Source organism: Rhinolophus sinicus, chromosome 2 (genome assembly GCF_057876585.1).
Source record: "Rhinolophus sinicus isolate RSI-liver-muscle chromosome 2, RSI-T2T, whole genome shotgun sequence".
Taxonomy (NCBI): Eukaryota; Metazoa; Chordata; class Mammalia; order Chiroptera; family Rhinolophidae; genus Rhinolophus; species Rhinolophus sinicus.
This window is the reverse complement of record NC_142502.1, coordinates 23,454,359-23,482,279: the sequence shown is the minus strand read 5'-3', so window position 1 is coordinate 23,482,279 and position 27,921 is coordinate 23,454,359. Positions and strand designations below refer to the sequence as shown.

The window sequence follows — 27,921 nt, the reverse complement described above, 5'->3', positions numbered from 1 at the left end:
AATCATATTTATTCCTACAGTCCTTGTTCCCCCATAACTGTGAATAATCTTGTGAATAAATGAGAGAATTTATCATTGTTTGAATACTTGAAATCTTTATACTTAAGCTAGGCTATTTTTGTGCAAAATACCTTGTTTTCAAGGCAGAGAAGCCATTGTTTTTGATGTTTTGTTTTATAATTTCTTAAAAACATTGTTTTAATTCAGGCAGTTTTAGCTATAAAGCTTAAACAAGATATTGCAGTATTGGTCAGAAATATGTTGTCACAATTTTCTTTAAAAGTTTCTTCTTAATCTCTGAGATATATTCAAATATCTAAGATTTTTCTTTTCTGTACTAATAAATATTCCATATTGTTAAGATTTAAGAAGATTTCTTAAATGGAGTGTTATGATATTTGAGACATTTTTCAAAGGTTCAGGTTCTTAAACTATCCCTCTGGCAAATTCTCCCTCTCACTTCAACTTAAATGTCACCTCTCCCGGGAAGCCTTCCCTGCTCATCTTTCATCCCCGCAATTTTTACAAACCTCTATCATGTCATTTCCCCCAGTGCATTATGCTTATATGACCACGTGTCTAATGGTTTCCAGTGGTGTCGTCTCCCAGCCACTAGACTAGGCTGTCCTTTTCTGTGACTCCTTAAAGGAAATTGAGCTGTTTGTGTCTGTCACACTTCAAGAAACCCATGAGAAGTTTGCATGAGTCTCCTAGCCACACTGGTGAGACCGGTTTCAAATTGCCTCTGCTCCTTACCTGGTAACACCTTTACACAAAGGCCTTTCATTCCAAGGCTGGAGCAGTTCAAACTTGTAGCTTTCCCTGGTGGGTGGGGCAGCATGCGTGCAAATTCATTCCCAAGAGATGGATAGGTTGTCTGCGTGCGCGTACCTGTGCATGCGTGTGTGTGTGTGCGTGTGTGTGTGTGTGTGTGTGTGTGTGTGTGTGTGTGTCAGGGAGAGGGAGATAATGAACAGTGAAGGATTAGTGCTTCTTATTTGCCTCCCTTAGAGCCAACTGGAAATGGGGTTGGAGGGCAGAAAAATGTACCAACCAATATACAGTTAGGAGAGCACATGCCCTAAATCCCATTTCAGTATATCCACTACTCTGGGAGGGCTCAGTGAGGATGTGTATCTCAGTTGTGAACTGTGAAGTAATCTCATATAAATTTTTCAGAAACAACATACTTCTAGGTTAATTTTGAATAGAGAACACCTAGAGAACAACTACATCGCTGTGAGTTACTGAATGTCCATTTGAAAGAATATTTCTGTGTGTAGGCAGTGGACAGGAGACAGGGGTCTTCAGAGACACACTGAGGTTCTAAATATCTAACACAGTCTTGAAGTTTGGGTCAACCTGACTCTTCCCTCCCCCGAGCCCGTGTTCTGGACACGTTCCTATCCTTTCACGTAGACCAGAGGGGCACAGGTACTTGTATGTAATGTTAGCATTTGTTGTTGAGGTGTTTTTTAGGGATGGGATGGGTGAAGCTAAGAAAGAAAATCCTTGAGTTTAAAAGAAAAGGCGAAACGGAAAACCCAAAGCTGTTTTATTGAGTGGGGATGGGGACGGAGGGAGAGTGGAGAGTGGGAAGGTCACTGACTATATTAAGAAAACCCCTGCACTTGAAGTTCTCACTTCCTGTTGTGTAAGTTGTGCCACTCTCCCTTAATAATGTTTAACTTATCTCTGTAGCACTTACCACCGCCTGATATCATGTTATGTACAGTGCTTGTTGGTTTCTTTCTGGTCTGTCTCCTCCATGGGAATGTAGCTCCTTGAAGGCAAGAACTTTTTCTGGTGACTCTCTCTGTCCCTGATACTTAAGCAATACCAGGTACATAGCAGCCACTCAATAAATGCATGTTGAATGAATAAAGATGTCTGAAAGACTCCTGATTGCAACAATAACAAAAAGATAGATAATCAGAAAATTATTTTCATTTGATAGTTCTCAGGAGGAAAGAAGTTTTCAAGATATTACAAGTTTTTGAATAGAGGAGATTACCAATACTTTGCTTCATTAAAGACTTTTCATTATTTAATTCAAGATCTCTATAAAGCAATCCAAAATCATGTACAGTGATAATACCCAAGGATGCTATTAGGTGGGTGCAAAAGTCATTGCGGTTTTTGCAGTGATTTTTAACTTTTTAAAGCGTAATGACTTTTGCACCAACCTAATATTTCACGTGGTCATCTGTGTGAACGGCACCTCTTGAAGTTCACCACACAACATCCCAAATGCAGCAGCCCTGATAATACTACCAGCCATTTATAAAGTACATGATATTAGCTTCCAGATATACCAAGTGGCCTTTCACTCTCTGCATAAGTGGAGTCCATTCAGGTAATTCATGGGAAAATGGAGACAAGGTGTAAAGAGACTACCTCTCTGTATTCTGCATTTAAGAACCACTTTAGGAAATGTCCCGGAAGGTTACAGCAGAGAAGTGTGGAAGTGGCTGCCCACGAGACGTTTGCCAGATAATCAAACCACTTTTATCCATTTAAAAAGATGCCCCTATGACCCAGCAATTCCACTTTTGGGTATTTATCTGGAGAAAACAAAAACACTGATTTGAAAAGATATATGTACTCCTATATTCCTTGCAGCATTGTTTACAATAGCCATGATATGGAAGCAACCTAGGTGTCCATCAATAAGTGAACGGATAAAGAAGATGTGCTACATATATTCAATAGAATATTACTCAGCAATATACAAGAATGAAGTCTTGCCATTTGTGACAACATGGATGGACCTAGAGGGAATTATGCTAAGTAAAATAAGTCAGACAGTAAAAGACAAATACCATATGATTTCATTTATATGTGGAATCAAAAAAAAACACAACCCAAAACAAACAAAGAAAACAAAACAGAAACAGACTCAGATACAAAAAACAAACTTACGGTTTCCAGAGCAGAGGGGTGGGAGGATGGGCGAAAAAGGTGAAGGGAAGAAGAGGTACACACTTCCAGTTATAAAATAAGTAAGCCCTGGGGATGGAGTACACAACACAGGGAATATAGTCAATAATATTGTAATAACTTTGCATGATGATAGATGATTAATAGACTTACCATGCTGATCACATCGTAAGGCATAGAAATGTTGAATCACTACGTTATACACCTCAAACACAACATTGTATGCCAACTATACTTTAATAAAAAAAATTTAAAATATATTAGGACTTACGATAAAAAATAAAATAACCTTAAAAAAATATCCCCAAGTAGTAACTTACATACAAAGACGAGCAAGGACTGAGATGAGAGCTCTGAAGGAAAGGGGCCGGGACCTATAAAGGTTGGGGTGCTCAGATGCTCAGGCAGCTGGATTGATCTTTCCTCTTTTTTCTTCAATGCATGTTTGCTGGGCTCTTGATTATTTGTGCGCCCACGTCATTCCCCCTTTTCTGTCCTTCTTCCCGACAGAAGCCCTGTTTTCCCCAGGTATCATGTGCTTCAGGGTGGCTGGTCACCCTGCCCCACCAAGGGTAACTCAGGATTGGACAGAATCATAACAATTTCACCCCTTTGGTGGTGTCTGGTTTAGGAAAGGGTGTGTAGATATTAATTCTGCTCAAGGAGACCCGAGAAAGTGGCTGCTAAAAGCTTCTGGGAACATTTTCTTCACTCTCCAGGGGACTTAAATAGGGACATGAGGAAGGAACATGCCCTCTTCCAACCTCCTAGTCTGTGGTCTCTGTTGTGTGAGGGTCTATGCTCATAATAGGTAGTTATTCGGAAACCACCTCAGGGGATAAACCAGCCTGCGAACCAAAGCAACCTGTTGAGTAGGCAAAGCAAGAATATGGAAAACCTTTGACCCTGCTGACATCACTGAGTCTGTGAAATTTACTCGTCCTGCAGCTGCCATGATTTTCCTTATTGTTTAAGAAAAGTGGAAGGAAGATAAATAGGTTTAAAAAGTGGTCCATAATAGTCCATTTATCTACTTGTCACTTCTCTAGTCATCTCAACTCTGAGAACCAGCTAGCGTTTAGCAGTCACACTGATGTCCTGTACATGTAAGAGAGAGCCCTTCAGACCCTCGTGCAGAATCTAAGTATTTAATGAATTCAGGGTTTCAAAGGGAGTTATATGTACTCCTAAGACCACCACACATTTGTTCCACCCTCTGTACTTGACTTTGGGATCAACATCAGGAGCTGCCAGGCTGCCTCTTCTACCAGTGGGAAGTCAAATTCACCAATGCTGAGAAGGCGGTAGGCCCATTAGAATCGCTTGGAGTTTGTAAACACACAGACTATAAGTTGCATCCCATAGAGATTTTGGCTCAGCACACCTGGGATGGAGCTGAGGAAGGTGTTTTTACCAAGTTCCCAGGGAGATGTAATACACAGCCAAGCATAAGATACACGGCTGGGTGGCCTGAAGGCCCCAAGCCTCTTCCGCCTCCTGATTCTCCTCCTCCTCAGAGGCAGAAACACAGATCACCTGAGTGTCCCGTCACTTCCATTCTCAGCGCGATGAAGCAAAACTATTGATTCAGGTTCTGTAGGTGCCTTTTCCATCCTTCACTTGTGTTGCTACCTAATGGTTTTAGAATGTGTTTCATTGTAAGTAACCCTAAACTTGAGACACAGATAACGGAAATATTTTCTTCTCATACAACTGAAAAATCCTAAGAAGGTTTGGCTGCAGTTGAAGCTTGATCCAGAGGTTCAATAATAAAACCAATAACTTGTTTCTTTCTGACCCTCTCTTCTGCCTTTGGTGGTCATGGTTCATTATTACGTTTCCCCCATTGTGCTCTGAAGAAAAAAGTTTCTTTGCCTGGGCTTCACTCTAATTGGACTAGTTTACGTTCATGCCCACTTCTGACTAATGGCTGTGACCAGGGGATTAACCCACAGGAATTGACTTAGCATTCACTTTGTGCTTTGTGGAGGCAGGGATGGAGTCAGCTTCCATAGAACCACATGGATCACCAAATAGAAATTGAGATTATTTTACCCAAAGGTGGGGGAAGTAAATGATTGGTGGCAAAAGCTAAAATCTATTCATTTATCATTCAACACATATTTACTACTGTGTACCAAGCACAGTTCTGGGTGCATGGGATTCAACACTAAACAGAGTGCCCTCTGGAGTTCGCATTTTAGTAGACTAAAACTTGTCATAAAATACAAAAAGGGGAATGTCCGTGCCTCTCATTGGCTATTTGACCGTACAACTAACACCACTGTAAATATTTTCGTGCATTTTCCATGCCTCAGAAGTTAGAGGAGTGTGGTATACTAAATAATGGCCTTCATGTATGAGTATGTCCATGCCGCCGTCCCTGGAACTTATGAATGTTACCTCATGTGGCAAAGGGACTATGCAGATGTGATTAAGGGTTATGAGATGGGGGGATTATTCTGTATTATCGGGACTCAACATAATCACAGTCGTCCTTACAAGGGGTGTAAAAGACAGCAGAGTCAGAAGAGAAGATGATGTGATGATGAAGCAGGGGAAGAGATGGAAAGTTCTGAAGATGCTATGCTACTGGCTTTGAAGATGGAGGCAGGGGCCATGAGCCAGGGAGCACAGGTAGCTATTAGAAACTGACACGGCGAGGAAACAGATTCCCCGCTCAGAGCCTCCAGAAGGAACCAGCCCTGCCAATACCTTGACTGTAGCCCAGTGAAACTGATTTCAGACTTCTGACCCCAGAAGTTTGAGAATAAATCCATATTGCTTTAAGCCACTAACGTGGTGGTGATTTGTTATAGTGGCAACAGGAAATTAATACAAGCAGTGATTTTTCTCTTTATATTTTCAACTTATATTATTTTTTCCTTCTTTATTCTAATTTACACACATTTATTTAGCCCCTGCCAAGTTACAAGCACCATACTAGGTGCTGGAACAGCTGCAAATAAGACATATGCCATGCTTTCTTTTATGGGGCATACAGTCCATCGGAGGAGACGGACATTAAGTGGTGAGGGAGACGACAAAAGGACCGAATTTGAGGGTCAGCAAGAATGGACACATTATAGTGTAAGGCTTACGTTACACTATAGTACTCACCAAGTATAAAGGATACAGGTTTCAGCAGGGCTATGAGATGGCATTAAGTCGGGACTGACAGTTGCCTCCCATGGAGAAGCGTTTGGGCAGCAGGAATGGTCACCCTGATAGGGAATGGGGGGTTCTGGCCCCAGACGTGCCACCCTAACTCCGCTGTCATCCCCTTGTATAGTTACCTATATTGTTGTGAAAACAGCTCTTTACCGGCCACCTGACTTGTATCAACCACGCTGGTTCCCGATAAAGTTCCTTGCTCTTTCCCAGCACCATGATGCTTCACTGGCCACAGTTACAGAATAACCGGGAAAGTCATATTGCAATTACATAACAACCGCAAGGCTGTGTGCACGCATTAGTCTTTATTGTCCACAATCCAAGACAGACCTGGCCAGCTCAATAGATATCAAATAAATAGCCACGACTTTGCTAAGTGACAAAGGGAAAGGAACAGGGACCTCATCTAGTCCAGGGCATGAGGGAAGCCTTCCCTGAGGATTTGACTTTTACTCTGGAGTCTGAAGACAGAGTTGGAGTAAGACAAACAAAGACTTGGAGGATGTGTGTTCCACCTGGAGGGGACATGTATGAAAGCCTTGGGCCTCTTTGTCTATTCAATAGTAATACCAGGCTTTTTGTAGAAACACTGGAAAATGGGGATAAACAAAAAGAGGAAAATACTAATCATTCATAATCCCACCACCCAGATCTAACCTTCTGATTTTTTCTGTGTATGGGCATCCACATAACTATGAGTCTGAATATACAAATTATTTTTCAAGCTTTTGCTAAAACTCTTCAATCATCCCTTATAATGACTTTACCCAGACCCAGCTTTCTCTTATTCACTGAAGACTTTAGCACCTGGTTCTCCACTTCCTTTATGCCCCAACCCAGTCATTACTCTGTGTGACAGTGGCATCTGTGTGGAAACCCACCTGATACCGGCCATTACCATGCCACAGAGCAGTTGTAGCCACCAGACAAGGCTAAAGGATGCTACCTAGGCAACTAGAAAACAGGGACCTCTGCCAAAGCCACTCGCCCCTCTCCAGGCCACCTCTCCAAGCTGTTCTCTCAGTCATTTTCATCACAAGTTTGGTAGCTTCTCTCCACTTCTTATCAGAAATTTAAGAGCAGAGAATTAGATTCAAATCCCATATTACTGAGCCTTGTTATTTTTGCAAAGTACACATTGTACATTCAGTAGCACATTGCAAAGCATTATCATGAATTATTTAAATGAATCTCTCCTTGTCACAACAAATGAGCAAAGCACATTTCGTTCATTGTCTCCTTGCATGTTGTTATTTCTCTTCATAAATTTCTTACTTTGCAACCCTAACTAAAGTGCAATGGGCCGCAGTCATTACTGAAAACTACCCTAGTTCTGCTCCTCACGTACTGATTTTTTTTTTATGTGACTGAAGCATTTTCTTTCCTTCTTGCTTAAGATTCATTATACTTGAGTGTGTCCTTGTAGCAGCACAGACTAGGAACAAATGTTTAAAAAGTAATTCAGACTCAATTCTTTTCTTTTGCTCCACTGGGATGGAACCGTAGAAGCTGTGGGGTGCGAAGGGGAATGGGGATGAAAACTCCGAAGGTACTGAGACCCGTCTTTGAAAAGGGGGTTGGATATATTTCTGTTTTGCATCTTGTCTTATTGATCTGTCTTATAATTCCAAATGAGGGCCAATTGTCTGTTCAGGGCCAGTGAAATGACTGTGAAGTCTGCCTCAGACAGTAAGGAGTTAGCTCCGTGATCCATTGGGATTAACTGTTCTTGGTGTTGTCACTGTTTCATTCAGCTTGAATGTTAATCTCCACCAATCCTGAGACCCCAAAGTGACACTTTTGTCGGTGGATACTATATGCTGCCAGTACATGCACAGCTTCATTCTTTAGTCTCCCACTTATCTCTCTCTCTCTCTCTCTCTCTCACACACACACACACACACACACACACACACTTTCCCCACACTGGCGTGCCAACAGGTTCATTTTAAGTCAATCTATTTTGTCTCAGGTTGTGACAAAGCTGCATGGAAAGGGATCAAGAAAGAGCAGTGCTTTAAAATAAAGCCAGGGCAGTAGGAACACATGGCATAATAAGCAACCATTAAACCTTGGAACTGAAGCAGGTAGCCTCTTCTTAAAAAACAAAAAAGGACTTTTACTTTGCAATAATTTCTAACTTACAGAAACATTGCAAATATAGTATGATGAATTCCTTTCTCACTTGTTACTATTTTACCATTTTTGCCTTATTATTCTGAATCATTTAAAAGTAAGTTATAAACATGAGTATTTCAGTGTGTCCTAAAAAATAAGGACACTCTACTGAAAATCAAAATACAACCTCCAATATCAAGAAATCAGCATTGATGCAGCATCTAACCCATTAACTCCATTCAGTATTTCTGATTGTTCCAACATATCCTTTATAATTGTCCTTTCTTTCTCAGTCCAGAATCCAATCCAGGGTCACCTGTTGTATCTAGTTTCCATGTCTGTATCCACCTTCCATGTGGAACAATTGCTCAGTTCCTTGTCTTTTCTCACTTGATACTTTTGAAGAGCACGGACCTGCTACTTTGTTGACTGACCTTCAGTTTGTGGTTGGCTGATTATTTCCTCAAGATTACATTCAGGTTTTACATTCTTGGCAGGAACAACATAGAAGTGATGCTGTATTCTTCTCAGTGGATCATATTGGGGACCTCCTGTATCGATTTGTCCCATTGCTTGTGAGGTTGACTTTACCACTTGATTAAGATAGGTACTTATTAAGTATTCTGTACTTATTAATAAGTAACTAAAAAGTATTTGAGTGATCAGCTTTAAATCAATTAAAAATGCTTAAATCTATGCAAATGTCCTGTTTCCCATCAATCTTTCACCCACTCGCTTTAGCATCCATTGATGATTCTTACCTGAAGCAATTAATACTATGCCAAGTGTTGATTTTCTAATTTCTTAATTCTTTTTACGTGTATCAGTTGGTGTTCTTTTGCAAGCTGGAACTTTTCCTTCTCCTGAGACTTGCAGATGAGGTTCCAGTTAGGCCGGCAGTTTGGGTAAATTCATGGTCAAGACTGTTTCTGGATCTAATGGATGTTCAGTAACCTATTCATGATGGTTACTAAGGTTTTTTTTGGTCACTAATTGGAGGTGCCATTATCACTTCACATTGGAACATTCTGAAGCTTGACTTACTCTATGGGAATTTCGGTCAGAGAAGACCCACTGCTGGATGAAATCTGTTCAGAGTCATTTCTTTTCTTTCAATGAGTTCATCGGTGTCCATTAGGACCCACTAACAGGGCAGCAGTAGCCACTTAGCAGTGAGACAAAGGTCTATAGTCTCAGGTAAATGATTTCTGGTAGGTTCTTATTGCCAGAGTTTCCAATCAGCTGTGAGACTGGTCACAAATGTCTATAATTCCATTAAGTTTGGAGGAGATTGGGGCTTCCAGGGAAGAGTTTGATTTATGGATACCTGGATTGCTTCCAAAGCTGCTTGTCTAAGTGATTCTTAGTCAACTCTGACCACCTGTCTGGTGGCTTGGTACCATAGCAGATGTTTGTTGCAAATATCTAAAGAGGATAATCAGGTATTAAATATCTTTTCTTTTCTTTTCTTTTCTTTTTTAATTGTCATTGGTGGCTACAGGGCCAGCAGTACATCTTTCATGGGCTAGGAAATGTCTTTTTGTTCTAAGGCCCACATAACCCTCCAGATGATCCCTTTGGTAGGGCCTTGGATTTTGTAGTCATTCAAGATCCATCTGTACTTAGGTGGCTGGAAATGCAATATATGATGTTTTCTTAATGAACAGCATATTAAAAACTTTTCTTTATACATGTCACATTAAGAAATTATTGTTTAATTGATTTAGGTATGATGATGGCATTAGAGTATAATTTTTTGATGCTTGTATTGTTTAGCTTCACACACTGAAATATTTATAGATGAAGTGATATGATGTCTTGGACTTACTTTAAAATAATATGGAAGCAGGGGAAGAAGAAGAGGAGGAGGAGGAGAAAGCAGAAACCAGACTGGGTACAAGATAGTAATTATTTAAATTAATTAATGGAGTCATAATAGCGCCACAGATAAAGGTGAAATAAAGACATTTTCAGATAAAAGGAAACTGAAAAACTTTGTTGTCAGGAGACCTGCAGTAAAGAAATGCTAAAGAATATCCTTCAGCCTCAGGAAATTGATGCCAGATGGAAACTTGGTTTTATAAGCAGGAATGAAGAGCACAGGAAATGGTAAATGTGTGGGAAAGTAAAAAATTTTTAAGTCATTTTAAAGGCACATGACTGTTTAAAGCAAAAACAATGTATTGTGGGGTTTATAACATAAGCAGATATCATATAAATGACAACAAAAGCACAAAGGATGGTGAGAACTATACTGTTGTACTGTTCTTTAATCTTACATGAATAGTCACTCTAAGTAGACTATGAAAAGTTAGAGATGTGTATCATACTTCCTAATTTAAAAGAATAAAGCAAGAGGTATCCTAAAAAAACAATAAAGGAATGAAATGGAATACAAAAATATGTATTAATTCAAACCAAGGCAGGAGAGGAGAAATAAAGTTTCATGAAACAATGGGACAGCCAAACAACAAATAACAAAATTGAGACTCAGATTCAATCATATCAACAATTATATTAAATATAAGGGGAATACACTCTCAAAAAAAGGCAATTGTTATCAAATGAACTAAAAAAAAAAAATCAACAAGAAGATCTAACTGTATCCTGACTACAAGGGATTCACTTTAAATATAAAGACATTGATTGGATAAAAGTAAAAGGATAGGAAAAGATATTCCATGCAAATAGTAAGCATATAAAAGTAGGATGGCAATATTAATATCAGACAAAATAGACTTCAATAAAAAGGAATATTACCAGAGAGATAGAGAGGGACATTTTATAATGAGAAAAGGATCAATTCATCAAGAAGTCATAACAATTATAAACATGCATGTATCAAATAACAGTTTCAAATTACATGAAAACTGACTAAATTAATAATAGAACAACTAAACAAAAAAGATAGAAAAACTGAACAACTTTCTCAACCACCTTGACCTAATATTTACAGAAAACCAACAATTTAAAAATATATGTTCTTTTTAGAAGCAAAATAGCATTCACCAAGATACATCATTTCCTAGTCCACAAAATCAGACTCACTACATCTCAAAATAGTTGAAATCTTAAGTTCTTTAACAACAATGTATAAATTTGAGATAATTAAAATATCTTTAAAAATCCCCAAGTATTTGAAAATTAACTCACTTATAAATAACATATGGTCAAAGAAGAAATCACAAGGGAAATTAGAAAATATATCTAATTGAACAACAATGAAAATACAACATATCTAAGTGTGTGGGATGCAGCTAAACGCACATCTTAGAGGGAAATACATCATTTAAATGCTTATATTAGAGAAGAAAAAAAGGTTTACAATTAATTATCTGAATCTCCACCCTAAGAAACCAGAAAAAATAGCAAATTACACCTAAACTAAGTAGAAATAATGAATAGTAGAAATTAATAAAATTAAAAATGGACATACAATAGAGAAAATCTATGCAAACCAAAGCTGTTTTTTGAAAACAATAATAAAATGATAAACTCCTAGTGAGAGCAACACGGGGAAAAAAGAGACAAAACACAAATTAACAAATATCAGGAATGAAAAAAGGGGCTATTGCTATAGAGTCTATAAACATTAAAAAAAATGTCAATAATTTTAGACTAATAAGTTCAACAATTTAAGTTCAATAACAGTTGTTTTGTAGATTCCATTGTTGTTTGTAATCATTGTTTTGTAGGTTCTACATACATGGTACATGAATTGAGACAGTTTTATGCTTCCTTTCCAATATGTATGCCTTTTATTTATATTTTTTCTTATTGGACTGGCTAGGATGTCCAGTACATGTTAAATTGAAGTAGTGAGAGAGTGGAGATTTTTACTTTGGTCCTGATGTTAGGGGGAAGGCATTGAATACTTCACCACTAAGGGCAGCAGGATGACTCAGTTGGTTAGAGTGGGAGCTCTGAACAACAGGGTTGCCGGTTCGATTTCCACATGGGCCCATAAGCTGCGCTCTCCACAACTAGATTGAAGACAACAAGCCGCTGCTGAGCTTCCGGAGGGGTGGCCGGGTGGCTCAGTTGGTTAGAGTGCAAGCTCTTAACAAGATTGCTGGTTCAATTCCCACATGGGATGGTGGGCTGCTCCCCCTGCAACTAAGATTGAAAATGGTGACTGGACTTGGAGCTGAGCTGCGCCCTCCACAACTAGATTGAAGGACAACGACTTGACTTGGAGCTGATGGGTCCTGGAAAAACACACTGTTCCTCAATATTCCCCAATAAAAAAAAAAAAAAAAAAATGAATATTTCACCACTAAGTGTGATTTAGCCAGAGGTTTTTATTCTAATTGCATTGGGAAGCCACTGCAAGGTTTTACTTGCATGAATATTATCTAAGTTACATTTAAAAAAAAAAGAAAAAACCCCACAAAGGGCTGCTGTATGGAGAATGGGCTGTAGGAAGTCTAGAGTGGTACAGGGAACAATCAAGAGGCTGCTGCAATAGTGCTGGAGAGAGGGGGCGGTGCTTTGGACCAGAGTGAAAGCAGTGGACATGGAGAGAAGTGGTCGGATTGGGGGCTACATTTTGTAGGTAGAGCTGACAGGATTTGCTGAGTTACTGAATTTGGGGTAAAGCGAAAAAGGGGGGGAAGTAAACAACCAGAGTTATAGTTTAAACAACTAGGTTTATTTCAGATTTTTTTCCTGTGGACTTTAGATATTTTTGTTATTTATCTTTTTTGGAAAGGATCATTAAAAGTGGATACAGTATTTTTTAAAATCTAGCCTAAGTTTATGTAGGATTTAAGTGGGGTTTTTTGCTGTTGTTGTTTTTGTTTGTTTTAGGTAGAACATTAAAGAATAATGACTAATATTTATACTGGGTTTTTAGTCAATTTTAGATATTAGTGTTCTGAAATAAATTTCTGTATCTCTTTTTAGGTTTGTCCAAGACCAGTTTCCAGAAAGAATGCAAGTGGCCAAAGTGGATTTCTCTACAGTGTTGCCACGCTTCATTTCTCTCTATATCTTTTCCTTTCTGAATCCGAAAGATTTATGTGCAGCTGCACAAGTCAGCTGGCCCTGGAAGTTTTTAACTGAACAGGTTTACTATTTGTCACTTCCTAGTATTAGGGTCCAAATACAACTATAATCTGTAATGAGGCAACTGGGGTAGCTTTCTTCCCTGAGGATAAGAACTGAGGATACCTGAACCATACTAACTTACCCTTAAGAGGAAAAATACGGGGATAATTTAAATACAGTAATTTATTTTGTAAGGAAGGGATATACACTATTCTAATAATTCGCATAATGATCTTTAAATACTCAATTATTTAGAAAACATTTTATCTTGTCTAAAGAAGTCTAAGTTTTTCCATGAAAACTTATTTACGCTTTGCTGTTTCTACTATAATATCTTATCCATGATAACTCACCTCAAAAATTGCTATATAACCACAGCTTCAACTGCTTCCACTTTGGCTAGCATCCGTGGAAGAACATAAATCTAGATCTTCAATCTCTTCTGCCATTAATTCTGCCTCTGGCCTATTTGTCTCTGTTTTCTTTTAAAAGATTTAATAAAATGTAATGGTAGATAATACGTTAAATATAAGTCAATAATTTAATTATTTAACTTGTACACACTTTCCAAGGTGGGCTTGTGTTGAGAGTCTAATCTCAGGGAACACCTCCCTCTCTATGGTGAGGCCGCATGCAAAAGCCAACTGTGAGCCCTAAATTTGCAGCATTTAAGAATTCAAGCTTAGTGTTGGCCTGATGTATTGTTTTCTGTCTTTTTACTTTCAAACTTTCTATGTCCTTATTTTATTTAATATTAATATTTAATATTTAAGGAATATGTATTGTAAACAATATGGTGGCAATCTTTGACTTTTAGCTGGGGTAATTTAATCTGTTTTCATTTATGTACATACTGATATATTGGGGCTTAAGTCCACCATTTTACGATTTTTCGTTTGTTCCATGTGTTTTATATTTTGTTTCTCTCCTTGTCTTCTTTTGGAGTACTTAAATATTTTTTAGATTGTTAAATATACATTTTTTAGCAATTATTTCATGGCTACTATAGAGATTATTACAGTTGTCGTAGGGTTATTTTACCACTTCTGGGAGAATACAAAAAGCTTAGAACCCTTTAACTCCATCACCCCACCACCCTCCATTTCTATGCTTTTGTTGTCAAATATTTTAATTTTATATATATTTAATTTTGTATGTATATATAAAATACACACACACACATATATATATATATATATATATATATATATATATATAAACATCACAATTCTTTATTACTATTGTTTTAGAGAGTCAATATTTATTTATAAGTAACCACATATTTACTTTTTCTCTTGCTCTCCATATTTTCCTGCATCTCTGAGTTTCCCTTTGGGATTATTTTCCTTCTGAATTATCTTTAATATTTCTTTTAATGCAGCTTGCTGCTGACAAATTCTCTTAGTTTTTATCTAAAAACGTATTTCACCTTCATATTTGAAGGCTATTGTCACTGGAAAATTGTACTCTAGGTTGGCAGTTAATCTTTTTATAGAACATTGAAAATTTTCCACTGTTCTCTGGTTTCCATAACTTTATTATTATTTTTTTTTTTTTTGAGAAGTAGGATGTTTATTGTTTTTCCTTTAAAGGTAATATTTCTATTTTCCCCAGCTGCGGTTAGGATATTTTTCTCTCTTTTATTTTCTGCAGTTTTATCTTGATGTGCCTAGAGGAGTGTGTGTGAGTGTTGTCCTGTTTTGTGTTTTGCAATGATTTTTGAATCTGAGATTTAATGTCCTTTATCCATTTTGAAAAGTTCTCAGATGCTGTCTCTTTATATATTGCTTCTGCCTCATTTTTTCTCTTTTCTTGTGGGATTCCAAAACTTATCTTAAACTGATTCATCAAACGGCATAAATTCCATATTCTCTCATATATCTTTTCCATCCTTTTGGCCTTCAATGTTTCAATTTGGACTTTTCTTCTGGCTGGTATTTCAGTTTACTAATTATCTCTTTAGCTGGATTCTAATTTGCTCTTAAACTGGCAGGTTGAGTTCTAAATTTCAGTTATATTTTTCAGTTCTAGAAGGTTGATTTGATTATTTTGCCAAAATTTCCACCTAGCTATTTAATTTCTTAAACATACAGAGGGTGCCAAAAAAATGTATGCACATTTTAAGAAAGGAAAAAACTGTATTAAAATTACACTGATGGTAACCACTTTGAGCACCTCTTGTAATTGCAGAAGTCAAACGTGATTTGTATTAATTTATCTTTTGTTATTGGTATATATTGAGTATTACAATTTTAATATAGTTTTTTCGTTTCTTAAAAGGTACATACATTTTTTTGGCACCCCGTATATTAATTATAGATTTTTTAAAAAGTTCATGTCTGATAATTCCAATGTCTGGATCTCCTAGGGTCTCTCTCTATTTACTAAAAGATAAAAGAAGAAAAAAAACAAGTCTTCTCTTTTTGTGTGCTTGGTAATTTTGATTGAGTACCAGATACTGAGTATAAGAAATTAATGTGATAATTTGTGTCTCTGGATGTTATTATCTCCGTCCAGAAAGAAATTGCTTTTGCTTCTGGCATTTTGTTTGTCTAGGAACAGATCCCTGAAATCCAATCAGAGAATGAGATATTTCAAAGCTATCTTCGGTCCTGGCGATAGTTTATCCATCCTTATCATTCTTACTGAAAGCCTGGTGTGGTTACCAGGGCTCTTCCCCTTAGTGGGCCCTGAATTTAAATTTGTTTCTTCTTTTCCCTGTGAGAATGCCAAAAAAGTCTTGATAGCTTCTAAGTCTTCCAGCCATAACTTTCTGCTCTGCTTCTCATCCTAAGCTTTACTTTGTGACTGTCAAATTACCTGAAGTGAAAGGGATGCCAGCTATCAAGCTTAGCTCTGGGTTTCCCTTCTCTCTGGGGTTTTGTCTGCACAGGTCCTTACTGCACTAGTCGCTCCGTAATGACTTCAAGTAATTGTTTTATACTATTTTGTCTAGTTATTTAATTAAACCTTGCTGTTTTCATATATCAAAACTGGTTGTCTATTGGTCATATCATATGGTTCAATCAAGTTGTTGTCAGTGAGAGAGCTGGTCTGAAATAAACTACTACACCGTTGGTAGCAGAACTCTCAGAATCTAGGGTGAAAGTAACCAAATGCTGTGATTGCACTGGATAAGTATTCAAAGATGACTAACACATATATTCATCTATAATATATATGTTCATCAAAGGATATTATTCCTATGGAGCAAGGTATGTTTCTTATTTCTCATAGTCAAGTTTAGATGGCAGGTTAATCCAAATCTCAAAGTAATAAAAATAAAAATTATCTGTGTGCCCGAAAACATTATTACCAGGAAACTGTCCTTTAAAAATTTTGCAACTCGTCTTTCTCAATTCTGTTTCTGAAGGATTGCTTGTGGATGCCCAAGTGCATCAAGTTTGGATGGTTTCTGCCTTATACACCAACAGATCATGAGTATGGGGCTTGGAAGCACCATTACTTGGCTTGTGTGTCCAACTTAGATTGGCTGACACCTAGGGAAGCCGCTGCTGTATATGGGACCCTGAATGAACCCAAAACAGCAGATGAGGAGCTACAGGAGAGACAGAGAGAAAAGTGCCTAAGGAAAATAATTTGGGAGAAAATTGCACTACGTAAGAGTGAGTGGCATTTTAAAACTTTGTGTCTTAACCAAGTATTGTTAAAAACAATGGGTTTACATACGTATTCCCACAGAGGAGAACTGTGCTGTTTCTGGAATAATGGTGTGTAGCATTCTCGGAAGTATGATCAGGACAATCTCCTTTTTTCTTTTGTCCCCTGTACATTTCAGGTGAATTAATAAGAAAAAAAGATTTCAGATGAAATATATATCGTCAAATACCATTGTCTCCACTGCTGCTCTAGTTCCTCTCAGGTTTATAAGACAAAAGATGAGGAGAGAGAAGTACGAACCCAGGGAAAAGCAAATCCATAAGTTCAGGACAATTCAGAAAAATTGGGATTGGTGAAAGAGGAGAAATGAAAATGAGAACAAGAGCAGGAAGAATGGTCTTTGTAAAGTGGAAAGGGAGTGGGGACGAGACACGCTTTCAGCTAAGCCTTTTGACTTGCAGTGTAAAAGTAATCAACAAACCGATCTGAGTACTCCCATCTTTTTTCTTTTTTTTCTTTTTACTGACTCACCCTCTGTGTGATTGTCACAAATGGGAAATTACTTGAAGCCAAGAAAAAGGGCAGAAATAGATGTGAAGTCTATAAATTGACTAAGTGGTTTCCACAAGAAAAGAGTTACTTGTTCTCTGAGCTTTGTTTCTTGACCTGAAATGACTGGGAACTTGCAGCCCCAGTGCTGAGAGGATAAGAAATCCAAACAGAGTCTGTAAAAATGGCTGTCGTGATTGCCATTTGGAATATTGCCCTGGTACAGCTTTATTTTTGATGCCTTTATCTATGGAGACTTGGCTGGGAGACGAATGAAGGAAACAGCTGAGCGGCTGCTGTTTGTTTTTCAGAGGAGTTATTCAGAGTTCGACCCCCTTGGGTGAGTGGAACATGCTGCTCTAGATTGTTAAAATCCAAATGCCAAGCCCGTCTCTCCCAGACCGTGAGGGATCGAGTGGGATTAGATGAAGCTTTGGAGAAACAGCTTGTTCTGGCATCCTTAGAAGCTTTGCCCAAGAGGTAAGCAAACCTCCACCTACGGAAGGCTCAGGAGTGTACTCCTGATACTAAGAATTCATTCTAGGATACTTTGGCTGACATGCTGGGATCTCGCATCATTATATGGCTCTTATTCTACGAAATAGCAAAAACAGTGGTCTCTGAAGAGGGAAATATATAACATTCAAATTTTACATTTCAAGTATCCCTGCAAAGAATCTATATTGAGGATGTATTATATTTTCCATATAAAGGTGCTGAACAAAAATACCAGTTCTCCAGAAATGTTCCTGGAGTAAGCATATCCGAATGGTAATGTGGGGGTGGGGTGGCTGTGGAGAGAATGGGGACATTACTCAGAAAACTACGAGGCCTGGATGATGAAGGAAATTTAAAATCACTCGGCTGCTCCTTTTCAAAATGTCGTTTTGAACCCCTAAGTTTGTCACTACATTTGTTTTAAGAGCCCCACAAAAGCTAAGCTCCAAGAAACCTTTCTGGCATCCTCCACATGGAGAGGAGAGGCCCAGGGCAGCGTTGGCCCCACCCCACCCAGGAGCCCCATTTGCTGCTGTCCCCCAATCACAGAGGGAGCCTGAGGCACTGAGCCTACCTGCCTTGTATACAGTATAACTGATGCCCAGAGAACATACGTATTGGTGCTCACTTATCAAAGTCAAATGAAGCGAGAATGAGAACATCACTTACTCCCCCTTTTTCCCTATAGAAACAATATTTCTGGAAGCCATTCCTATCCTTTATTATCAAAGAAAAACTGGCGTGGAGTTAATAAAAATGATGACAGCCTTTCATATGCTTTCCAGCCACACTTCATATTAATATCATCTCGGATCCCTGCGTATGAGGTACAGACTGTGCTAAGAGGCCAGGCCTTTTTGGAGTCAGTTTTTTCCATCTAACCTAGAGGGTGTAGGGCAATCTTTTGGCCACCATGTATGAAACTGATTCAGCTCCTAAAAGAAAACTGGTCTGGTCTAAGTGGATGTTTATAGACACAAAACAGTTTTAAACATGAGAAGCAATAAAGATTACCATAAATCAAAATTATTTTAAGAAAGCATTAAAACACTCAAATTGCCTTGCATTTAGTAGGAGTGCAATAAATTCCACAAAAAAGCAAGGGGATTACAGATTATTTTAAAACTTCTCTAGAATGCCCATGACTTTTAATAATGTCATGTAACCACCATCTCTCAATAGAAGAATGAATGTCAGAAACTCTATTTTGTGATCTATTAAATGAGGATGCCATTAAATTAAAATACGCTCTTTGTATAATGAAGTTACATATTTTCATTTTAATATGAATAAAAAAATAAAGGAAGTACAAAGAAGACATAGGGAGCATGTATTTATATATGTGTGTATAAATGTATATACATATACACATAAGGACATATGTGAGGGATAGCATTTAGTAGGCTATATTCATTGGCCTACTTAAAAAGTTTTGGCCTACAAAAAAAAAAATTCCTATCTGTAACAAAATGATTGCTTTCAAGATATGAAATCACTTCTCTTTCTGGACATTTAGGAGTTGACCTAGATCATTTACAATGGCTAGCTTAGTAGATCCACATGAAAGCAAGATAAGAGTTTTGATCTCCACATGAGCCATAAATAGTTTCCCTAATGTTTAAAAATGCATCATGCTGGTGACAGAGAATGGGTGAATAAACTGGTATAAAATAAGTCCATTCTCCTATTTATCTTCTATTTATAAAACTATGTAATAATTACATATTTGATTATGAACATGGTGGGAATTGAGGTAAGAAGTAGGGTGTAACCATGTGGTAGTTCTCTATCCAGTTGAACTGTGACCTCCAGAAAGTGGCATGAGATTTTGGAAAAAATCAGTGATTTGAATGACTTTCCAACCTGTCTGCTGCTAATGAATTAACTTCATCACAATGAAAAGTTTATTTGGTTACTGAATTCAAAGAACAGTGGTTTTAATTTTTATTTAAATGGGAAATACTTATCAATCAATATTTATAATTAAAAAATTCATAATTAAGAGGAAAACTAAATCTATTTAAGAAGGCTATTGCAAAATCAAATGATCTCAATTTTATCATTTTTTAAACGTTGTATATATGTCTCTGTGCATGGGTGAGTACAAAGATAAAAAGGCTGGGATAAAATAACCTAGCTTGTTAATAGTATTTATCTTTAAGTGATGGAGTTTCAAATGTATTTAATTTTCTCCTCTTATAATTAGAAAAGAAATACTTTTTTAAAAGGCCAGTGAAGAGAAAGCTTATCTTCCTCTTTCCATAATTTCCGGGGGGGGAAAACTGTCTTTAAAAATCACATGTATTTATTAAATTTATTTTATTAATAAATAGTCTAAAACAATGGGCTTTGGTTCCTACAGCTTTGCTTTCATTTTCTAGATGGTGGTGAACAGTGTTAGGGCAGGTGTCATTTCTGTGGTGTACGAACACAGTGGCATAACCTTGGAGAGCCTGCTTTATCTCATAGAAAAAGCTCTGGATGGGCAGAAGTTACAGAGTATGGGAATATTTAGCAATGGAGATAGCAGGGAAATCAATTTACTCCAAGGTAAGAAAGGAATGGAAAGAACAACTAACTTTGCACTGATGTAATGTTTGTCCCCATGTGTGACCTTTAGAGTACTATTTAAGTTCCCATTTGTTAAGAAGGTTGATATCCCAGCTCAAAGCATTCAGGCAGGAGGAGTTCCCTTTATTCAGGGGAAGGTCAGCCTTTCTGTTCTGTTCAGGCCTTCAACTGATTTAGGGAGACCCACCAATATTGGGGGGACAATCTGCTTTACTCAGTCTATCTCTTCAAGTGTTAATGTAATCCCCAAACACCCTCACAGACACACCCAGAATAATATTTGACCAAATTTCTGAGCACCCCTGGCCTGGCCCAGTAAAGTTGACATGTAAGATTAACCATCACAACGTTAAACAATAATTACCCTTTTCCCCCTCCCCCAAACTCCTAGGAACTACTATTCTACTTTCGGTTCTTTCTAAATTTGACTACTTTAGCTACCCGATAAAACTGGACTCAGTTTTTGATTGGCTTATTTCACTCAATGTAATGTCCTCAAGGTTCATCCATGTTGCAACCAGTACCAAGATTTTCTTCCTTTTTTAAGGCTGAATAATATTCTACAGGATGCATACACCACATTTTGTTTAGCTCTCCTTTGATAAACACTTGGGTTGCTTCCACCTCTTAGATATTGTGAATAATGCTGTTATGAATATAAACATGCAAATATATCTTTAAGATCCTGCTTTCAATTCCTTTGGCTATCTACCCCAAAGTGGAATTGCTAGATCATATGGTACTTCCAATTTTAATTTTTTGAGGAAATGCCACACCATTTTCCATAGTGGCTACACCATTTTAAATATCCCACCAACAGTACACAAGGGTTCCAATTTCTTCACATCCTCACCAATACTTGTTATTTTCTGGGTTATTTATTTATTTATTTTTAAACAGAAGCTCCCCTAGTGGATATGAAGTGATACCTACTCTGGCTTTAATTTGCATTTCTCTGATGATTAGTGATGCTGAGTGCCTTTTTATGTGCTTGTTGGCCATTTGTATGTCTTCTTTAGAGGAATGTCTATTCAAGTCCTTTGCTCATTTTTTTAATTGGGTTATTTGATCTTTTGTTATTGAGTTGTTGACATTCTTTCTATAATCTGGATATTAACCCCTTTTCAGATATATGATTTGCAAATATTTTCTCCCATTCTCTAGGTTGCTTTTCACTCTGTTGATTATGCCCTTTGATGCAGAAAATGTTTTAAGTTTGATGAAAGTGAAGCAATTTTAATAGTAGCAAATATCAAGATCTATAAATTGGTGTGCACTATATTTGTTATACTTTCAAGTGGCTATACCACAAAAGAAAGGATTGGCTGATATCATTAATTTGTTATAGGCTATCTTTTAAAAATTTCAGTGGTTACCATTTTTTGGGGGAAGGAGATGAATGTTTTCGAGAAAACTTTCAGGTTCTGTTTTCCTTCCTTCTATAACTTGCATCCTTCCTTGCTTATACCTAAAATATAATTGTTTTTAAAGTTTTACTAATAAGAAATTGCCCATTTTTGTGGGATGAGGGAAGAGAGGGAATAGTTGGTCAAGGATCCAGTTGGCAGGGAACTCACACAAAGTAGAGTGAGTACCTGAACCACCCATCAAACTGCCATCTCTGTGACTTGAACGCAACATACTTAGAATAATCTTAGTGAATTTTATTATCAGCACTAATTAACTGCTTTTGGCTCAACGTTGCCTTATTTTTGTCTTTTCTTGTTCAGTTTACCTGTGCCTGAAGCAAGTTGTTGTTCCACATTCAATTTATACACCCCCCAAAACAAAAGTAAAGCGGAGCTGCAATTTAGGATTTAAATTTATGATTAATTACACAGTGGCCCGTCTCCAAAAGGTGGAGAAGTATCAAGTGCAAGCGTATACTGTGGTAGTAGGTTCACCTCACATGGAGTAGAAGAGCCTGCAAGGGTTTCATGATCTCAGCCTTTTTGTTCTCCAGATGAGAAAGGTTTCTCCTGCCTTTTCCTTGTTTTCTTTCTTCTTCTTTTTTTTTTTTAAAGCAATAGTAACAATAACAAAAATACCTCAGAAAACTGAAGTTTCCTTTTATATAATTGTGGTGTTTTCCCAAAAGCTTTTGCCTTCAAAACAACACAATGAAATCTCTTCCCTGAGTCACCTGAAGAGGTCCTTCCATTGTGTATCTAGACCTCTCGATGCAAAAGTGTGACCCGTCAGGATTCTAGTGCCTGGCTGTTTTCATTTCATTTCTGGGGCTTAGCAATACCAAGTCCGGACTCCTTCAGAAACGGGTCCGGACACACGCAGTGAGTCATCTCACACAATTCCCAGGAAGTGAGAGTTACGGTGATGTTTACCGTCTCTGGGAGCCTTACTTCTGCTCTGAACGACTCATGTTTTGATTGACAATTGTGAGCAACATTTCTACTTTGGAACTTGGTTGCAGAATCCCAGGACTTGTCTGGCCACCCACCCTCCCCCCTGTTGTGAGCCTCGTAACTCGCAGTGCTGCCCCGCGGAGGCAGAAACACAGCGTCCTAAACCACGTGCACAGTGTCCAATAAACCCAGACTGTGAAGGAGACCACGGCACCACCTCCGAGGTGGAGGCCAGTGGGACCTGTGTGGCCCGAACATGGCAGGCACTGAAGCAGAGGTGCCTTACAGATTCGGTCTTACGAGCAGATGTTGGCTTTTTGAATCGTGGTTCTGCTTTCACAGACGGCTGCGAGTTTCTGTACATGATCATATTACAAGTTAATCTGACATTTTGATTTTTTTCTCAGGCTATAACATTGGTATTAAAAATTTATTGCGGCCTGAAGTGAGAGACTTCTGGGAGAAATTAGGAAGCTATGTGGCCCCTGAAGAAGAAGGGGGTCACGTGGACCTCTTTGTACCACTTGGTGCATCAGGTCAGTTTTGAAAGTTAGTGGTCATGTCCACTTTACAATGACATTCTGTGAATTGGTGAAATGCCCTTGGTTCAAATGATTCAGTCACATTTACTCTTTCTTTTTATACCTCATATAGTCAGGTATTTAGGGTGACAGGGCATTGGGGTTAGTAGTCAGAGTAAACTCTGCAGAAATAAAGTCCCTAGTGGCAAGAGCCAGCAAGGAACATTATTTCTATTTCTTCTGGAAAATACAGTAAAGTCAGCTCCACAATACAAGGGAAGTGCCTGACCAGCACAGGAACCATAGCTGGTCAAGCTGAGAAAATTTTCCCTGCTGTGTTCTGAACCTGGAGCGGGTGAGCATGACCTTGGTGACTAAGGACCTGGATTTGAATCCCACTTATGCCACTTGAGCTGTGTGGCTTCAGGCAAGTTTGTGGACCTCCATTTCCTCATATGAAAGTCAGGATAATAGTACCTTACCTAACGGACTTGTGAATATCAGATAAGATAAAAACGTAAACAATGCAAATAAATGATAATATAAATACTTAATATTGGAACACTGAAGACAGTGAAGTGCTTTGCAAAGATGAGCATGGTTGATCACTGAGGTTGCTGACATAATTTTAAGTGTCTAGTATCAGCCACTATAATTCAAAGTTGATTTCAGTACTTGAAGGGAAATTTTAGACACATTAAACCAAATTCACTTTTTAGATATATGTTAGATAAAAGCTCTACATTCATGGGCTATGTATGGGTTTGGGTTCCTTCCTTCCTTCCTTCCCTCCCTCCCTCCCTCTCTACCTCCCTCCCTCCCTCCCTTCCGTTTTTACCAAGCAGAATAGGGGAGAGGGAGTGTGAAATTACATTTTCTCAAACTGTTTCTTATTAACCATTCCTTAGGGAACTGAATTTTAAAGTTCTTTATTTTCAAATTCCACTGGAATTTGAAATTCCACTATTCAATACATGTAAAGCATGCCCCTGGCAAGCTCCAACCAGGGGAAAGGATAAAAACAAAAGGATGGGAATGGGTTTAAAAGAAAATGAAATACAAATGATGGAAAAAATTTTTTTACATAGTTATTACAATTATATACTCTCAAATGTGTATAATAGAAACTGCATAAAAATCTATGAGGAAATATAGCAAAATATTAACAGAATCTATCTCTAGGTGTGTTTTTCAAATTTTCTATTTTTGAAATCAGTTTTAAAAGAGTAGGTTACAGAGAATATGGATGGTGTGATCCCAATGTTCAAAATCTGTGTATGTGTGGGGAGGGTGGTGGTGATGCATGTATAGAAAAGGGTTTGAAAGGATGTATCCCAAGGTGTTAACAATAGTTGGATAAGATGATATATAAAAGGAAGGAAATATCACTTGTTTCTTTTCTTTTATCTTATTTGCCTCTATTTTCTGTAATAAACTAGTATTACTTTTACAATGAGAGCAAAGCAATTTTTTTTTTTAATTGGAGTAGAAGAGAAAGAAAAGATATGGGAAAGTACTGAAAAGCAGAGACGGGCAAAAGAACAACAGATTTGGTGACATAAAAATTGTCTCAAGTGAAACTTAATGGCACTCAAACAATAGATTTTCCACCATATTCTGGGCCCTAAAACCATCCCTGAACTTGTCAAATGTAATTTCCACATGGATGAACCATCAAGACCCTGCTTCAGTCCCCAAAAGAAGACCCTGGCTTCTCAGTCCCCAAAACCTCTTTTCCACCACCTCAGGCATCACCGTGGAACTTGTCACCCCAGTAGCTCTATCACCTCTGAAAGCTTGATCTCAAGCATTTGTCTCTCTGAGTACCACTTCCAAATCATGTACTCAGTATTTCCACTCTATCAGTTCTTGTCGGAAGACCTCTAATCCACACACTCCCACTTTTTCATTATCACCATGCCTTCATCCTTGGTTCCTTCCTTGTCAAACTTGGATTTAACGGTTCATCATTCTCATTACTATCTGGCAAAGAATCTGAACTTCTCTGTCCCTCTTTCTCCTGGCTAAATCCCAACTCATTTGGCTAAATGCAACCGGTCAAGACACGTTTCATAACCTATGTCTGTTTGCACTAAAGCAGCTGACGACCATTGGAAAAAATAAAACAACTATTCTTATGGATCTGCCTTTACTGGCATAAATATTAAGTGGGATTGCAGCACTGATAAGCAAGCCTACATTCCCTTGATAAGTTCATTTTCCCACTCTTTGAGATGACTATTATAGCCCTTCTCCTCTTTAGCCAATCTTTCAATAATCCTCTCAGCTGTTGATCTCACCTCTTACTTCCCTAAGAAAAGTCCCCAATTTCCCTCCCACCACCAAACCCACCACCTACCCCACCTCTTACCTTCATTCTCTGTCTTCTCTTTTGTTACGATGGAAGCACCCCTGCTCTAATCAAAGATCAGCTACTCCACTCAGACTCTGTATCGCATCGCCTTTCACCTCAACTTCACTCCTACGCTCAAATGAGAATTTGAGTCTCAATTCTCTCTTTATTGAATCATTTATATCAAATCAGGAACACCTGTGGTAACTTCTGTCCAAAATAAAGAAAAGAGAGCATAAACTTTCCTTGACCACATCTTGAGTTGACTATACCAGTGGTTCTCAAACTTTGTGTACTTGACTCACCTGGAGGGCTTGTTAAAAGGCATGTTGCTGGGCCCACCCTAGAGCATGTGATTCTGTAGGTTAGGGATGGAGCTCAGAATTTGTGTTTATAACAAGTTCCCAGGGCTGCTGCTGCTGATCCAGGCAGCACATTCTGAGAACCATGGATCTATGCTAACCACCTCCACCTGCCTCACCTGTCAGTCACCCCTCAAGCTCCTGCAAGTGCTTTATCTCTACTGTCATTTCGTTTGGGAGACTATAAGTGACTCCCATGTGCCCAAGTCCAGGGGTTCCTTCTCCATCCTCCCTTTGCTTTGACTTCTCAGCAGCATTTGATGTGGATGAACATTCCTTTAAACTCTCCTTCTTCCCTGTTTTCCCGAATGCCTGTCGTGCGGGAGACCCTGCTCGCTGCGCCATGTGTCGTGCGCAGCGGACTACGGGGTCTCAGCTCCCGCTCCCCACAAAAAGAACACAGGACACGGTGAGGCCACAAAGGAACACCCACGGAGCCACAGGTAGGGGAGTCACACCACTGTGGTCTCACTGGCAGCTGGGCTGGACACACAGGAAGCAGGAGCCACAGAATCCTCAACCTGTCGTCCTAACTGCAATCTGTGCTAGCTCAGCCACCATCTTCTTGCTAGCCCCCATTTGCTGCTAGCGTAGCCACGGCAGTTATATTAGTGGCCAATGGCTCACTGGTTACAGCTGACGGCCAACTAGCCACAGCTGATGGCCATTTACTACCTGAGCCAGCACCTTTTAGTGTGAGGCCGAGAGCCTGGAGCCTGCACTCCTGGCTCTGTCCCCACAATGCCACACTCTCCTTGTTTTCCTCTCAGCTCAGTGGCCGCTTCTTCTCATGTCCTTTGCTGGCTCCTTCCCCGCAGCAGCACAACCCTTAAATGTGCCCAGGGCCTGATCCTAGGCTCTCTCCTTTTCCGTGGCCGCACTTTCCCCTCAGGCAGTCTCATCCATTCCTAAGATTCTAAATTCAGTCTCTAAGCTGGACACTTCCCAATTTATGCGTCTGGCTCTGATATCTCTGAGCTGCAGACTCATGTCTAGCTCTTACTTGACATCTTCATATAGACATTTAGTTTGCATGTCAAATAGCATCCAAAACAAACTCTTCATGTCTCCACAGCCCCAAAGCTACCCTTCCCTAGGCTTCCTCAGTTAAGATATCACTAGTCACCTAGTTCATAAGCCAAAACCTAAAATTCATATTTTGGGGGTATCATGTTAAAAAATTTAAACAGCTTTATGAAGGTGCAACTGACAGCCACGAAATGGCACACACATGCTGCGTCACTGAAGGAGGAGCGAAAGGAATGCTGTGCTACTCTTTGACCCGTGTATTCCGTTCTGTGTTTACCAGTTTTAAACCTTTCCTTTTACAATGAGACTTCCCCTTTGAGTCAGATAATTTTTAGAAAACATACGTAGCCTTTTATCTGTCTTTGGTCTGAGTATCCAAATTTGAAAATAAGCACCAGGTCAAACTACACGGCCTCTTTCTCCACGCTGTTGTCCAGCTCTCACAGGCTAAGTGCTTGGACCCCCAGGCTTAGGGGTGAGCTGTAACCTGTCGATGGGCTATGCCGTGAGGGATTTGAATTGAAGACAGGAACTACCAATCGCCTTTCTTGGCCAGCTCATTAGTGCTCTAAGTAATACTTAACTGTTCCATGGCAAAGCCTGTGCGTAAACTAATAAAAGTATTTTTGACTGTGCAGAGGCAGGAATAGAAGTTCTTTCTCAGCTGTCTCAACTGACTGGCACATTATTTACTGCCCCCACTGGGATTGCGACTGGCTCTTACCAACACAGTAAGTGTCTATTGGGACTCACCACCGTGCCCAATAATAGCC

At 38.8% G+C, this 27,921-nt stretch overlaps 1 protein-coding gene across 5 annotated transcripts in view; it reads left to right on the top strand.

The window, feature by feature from the left end:
• Window positions 1–27,921, top strand: part of ECT2L (epithelial cell transforming 2 like) — a 77,001-nt gene that overhangs the window by 16,436 nt on the left and 32,644 nt on the right. For all 5 annotated transcript variants that reach the window (XR_002137448.3, XM_019732779.3, XM_019732778.3 and 2 more), the window contains 7 exons: window positions 13,138–13,300; window positions 16,655–16,907; window positions 17,763–17,931; window positions 18,638–18,776; window positions 20,331–20,499; window positions 23,291–23,419; window positions 27,787–27,879. Coding sequence is in view for 4 of the 5 variants with exons in the window: in XM_019732779.3 (XP_019588338.3) it covers window positions 13,138–13,300; window positions 16,655–16,907; window positions 17,763–17,931; window positions 18,638–18,776; window positions 20,331–20,499; window positions 23,291–23,419; window positions 27,787–27,879 (1,115 nt within the window). In the remaining variant the exon portion in view is untranslated. The remainder of the gene's footprint in view (window positions 1–13,137; window positions 13,301–16,654; window positions 16,908–17,762; window positions 17,932–18,637; window positions 18,777–20,330; window positions 20,500–23,290; window positions 23,420–27,786; window positions 27,880–27,921) is intronic.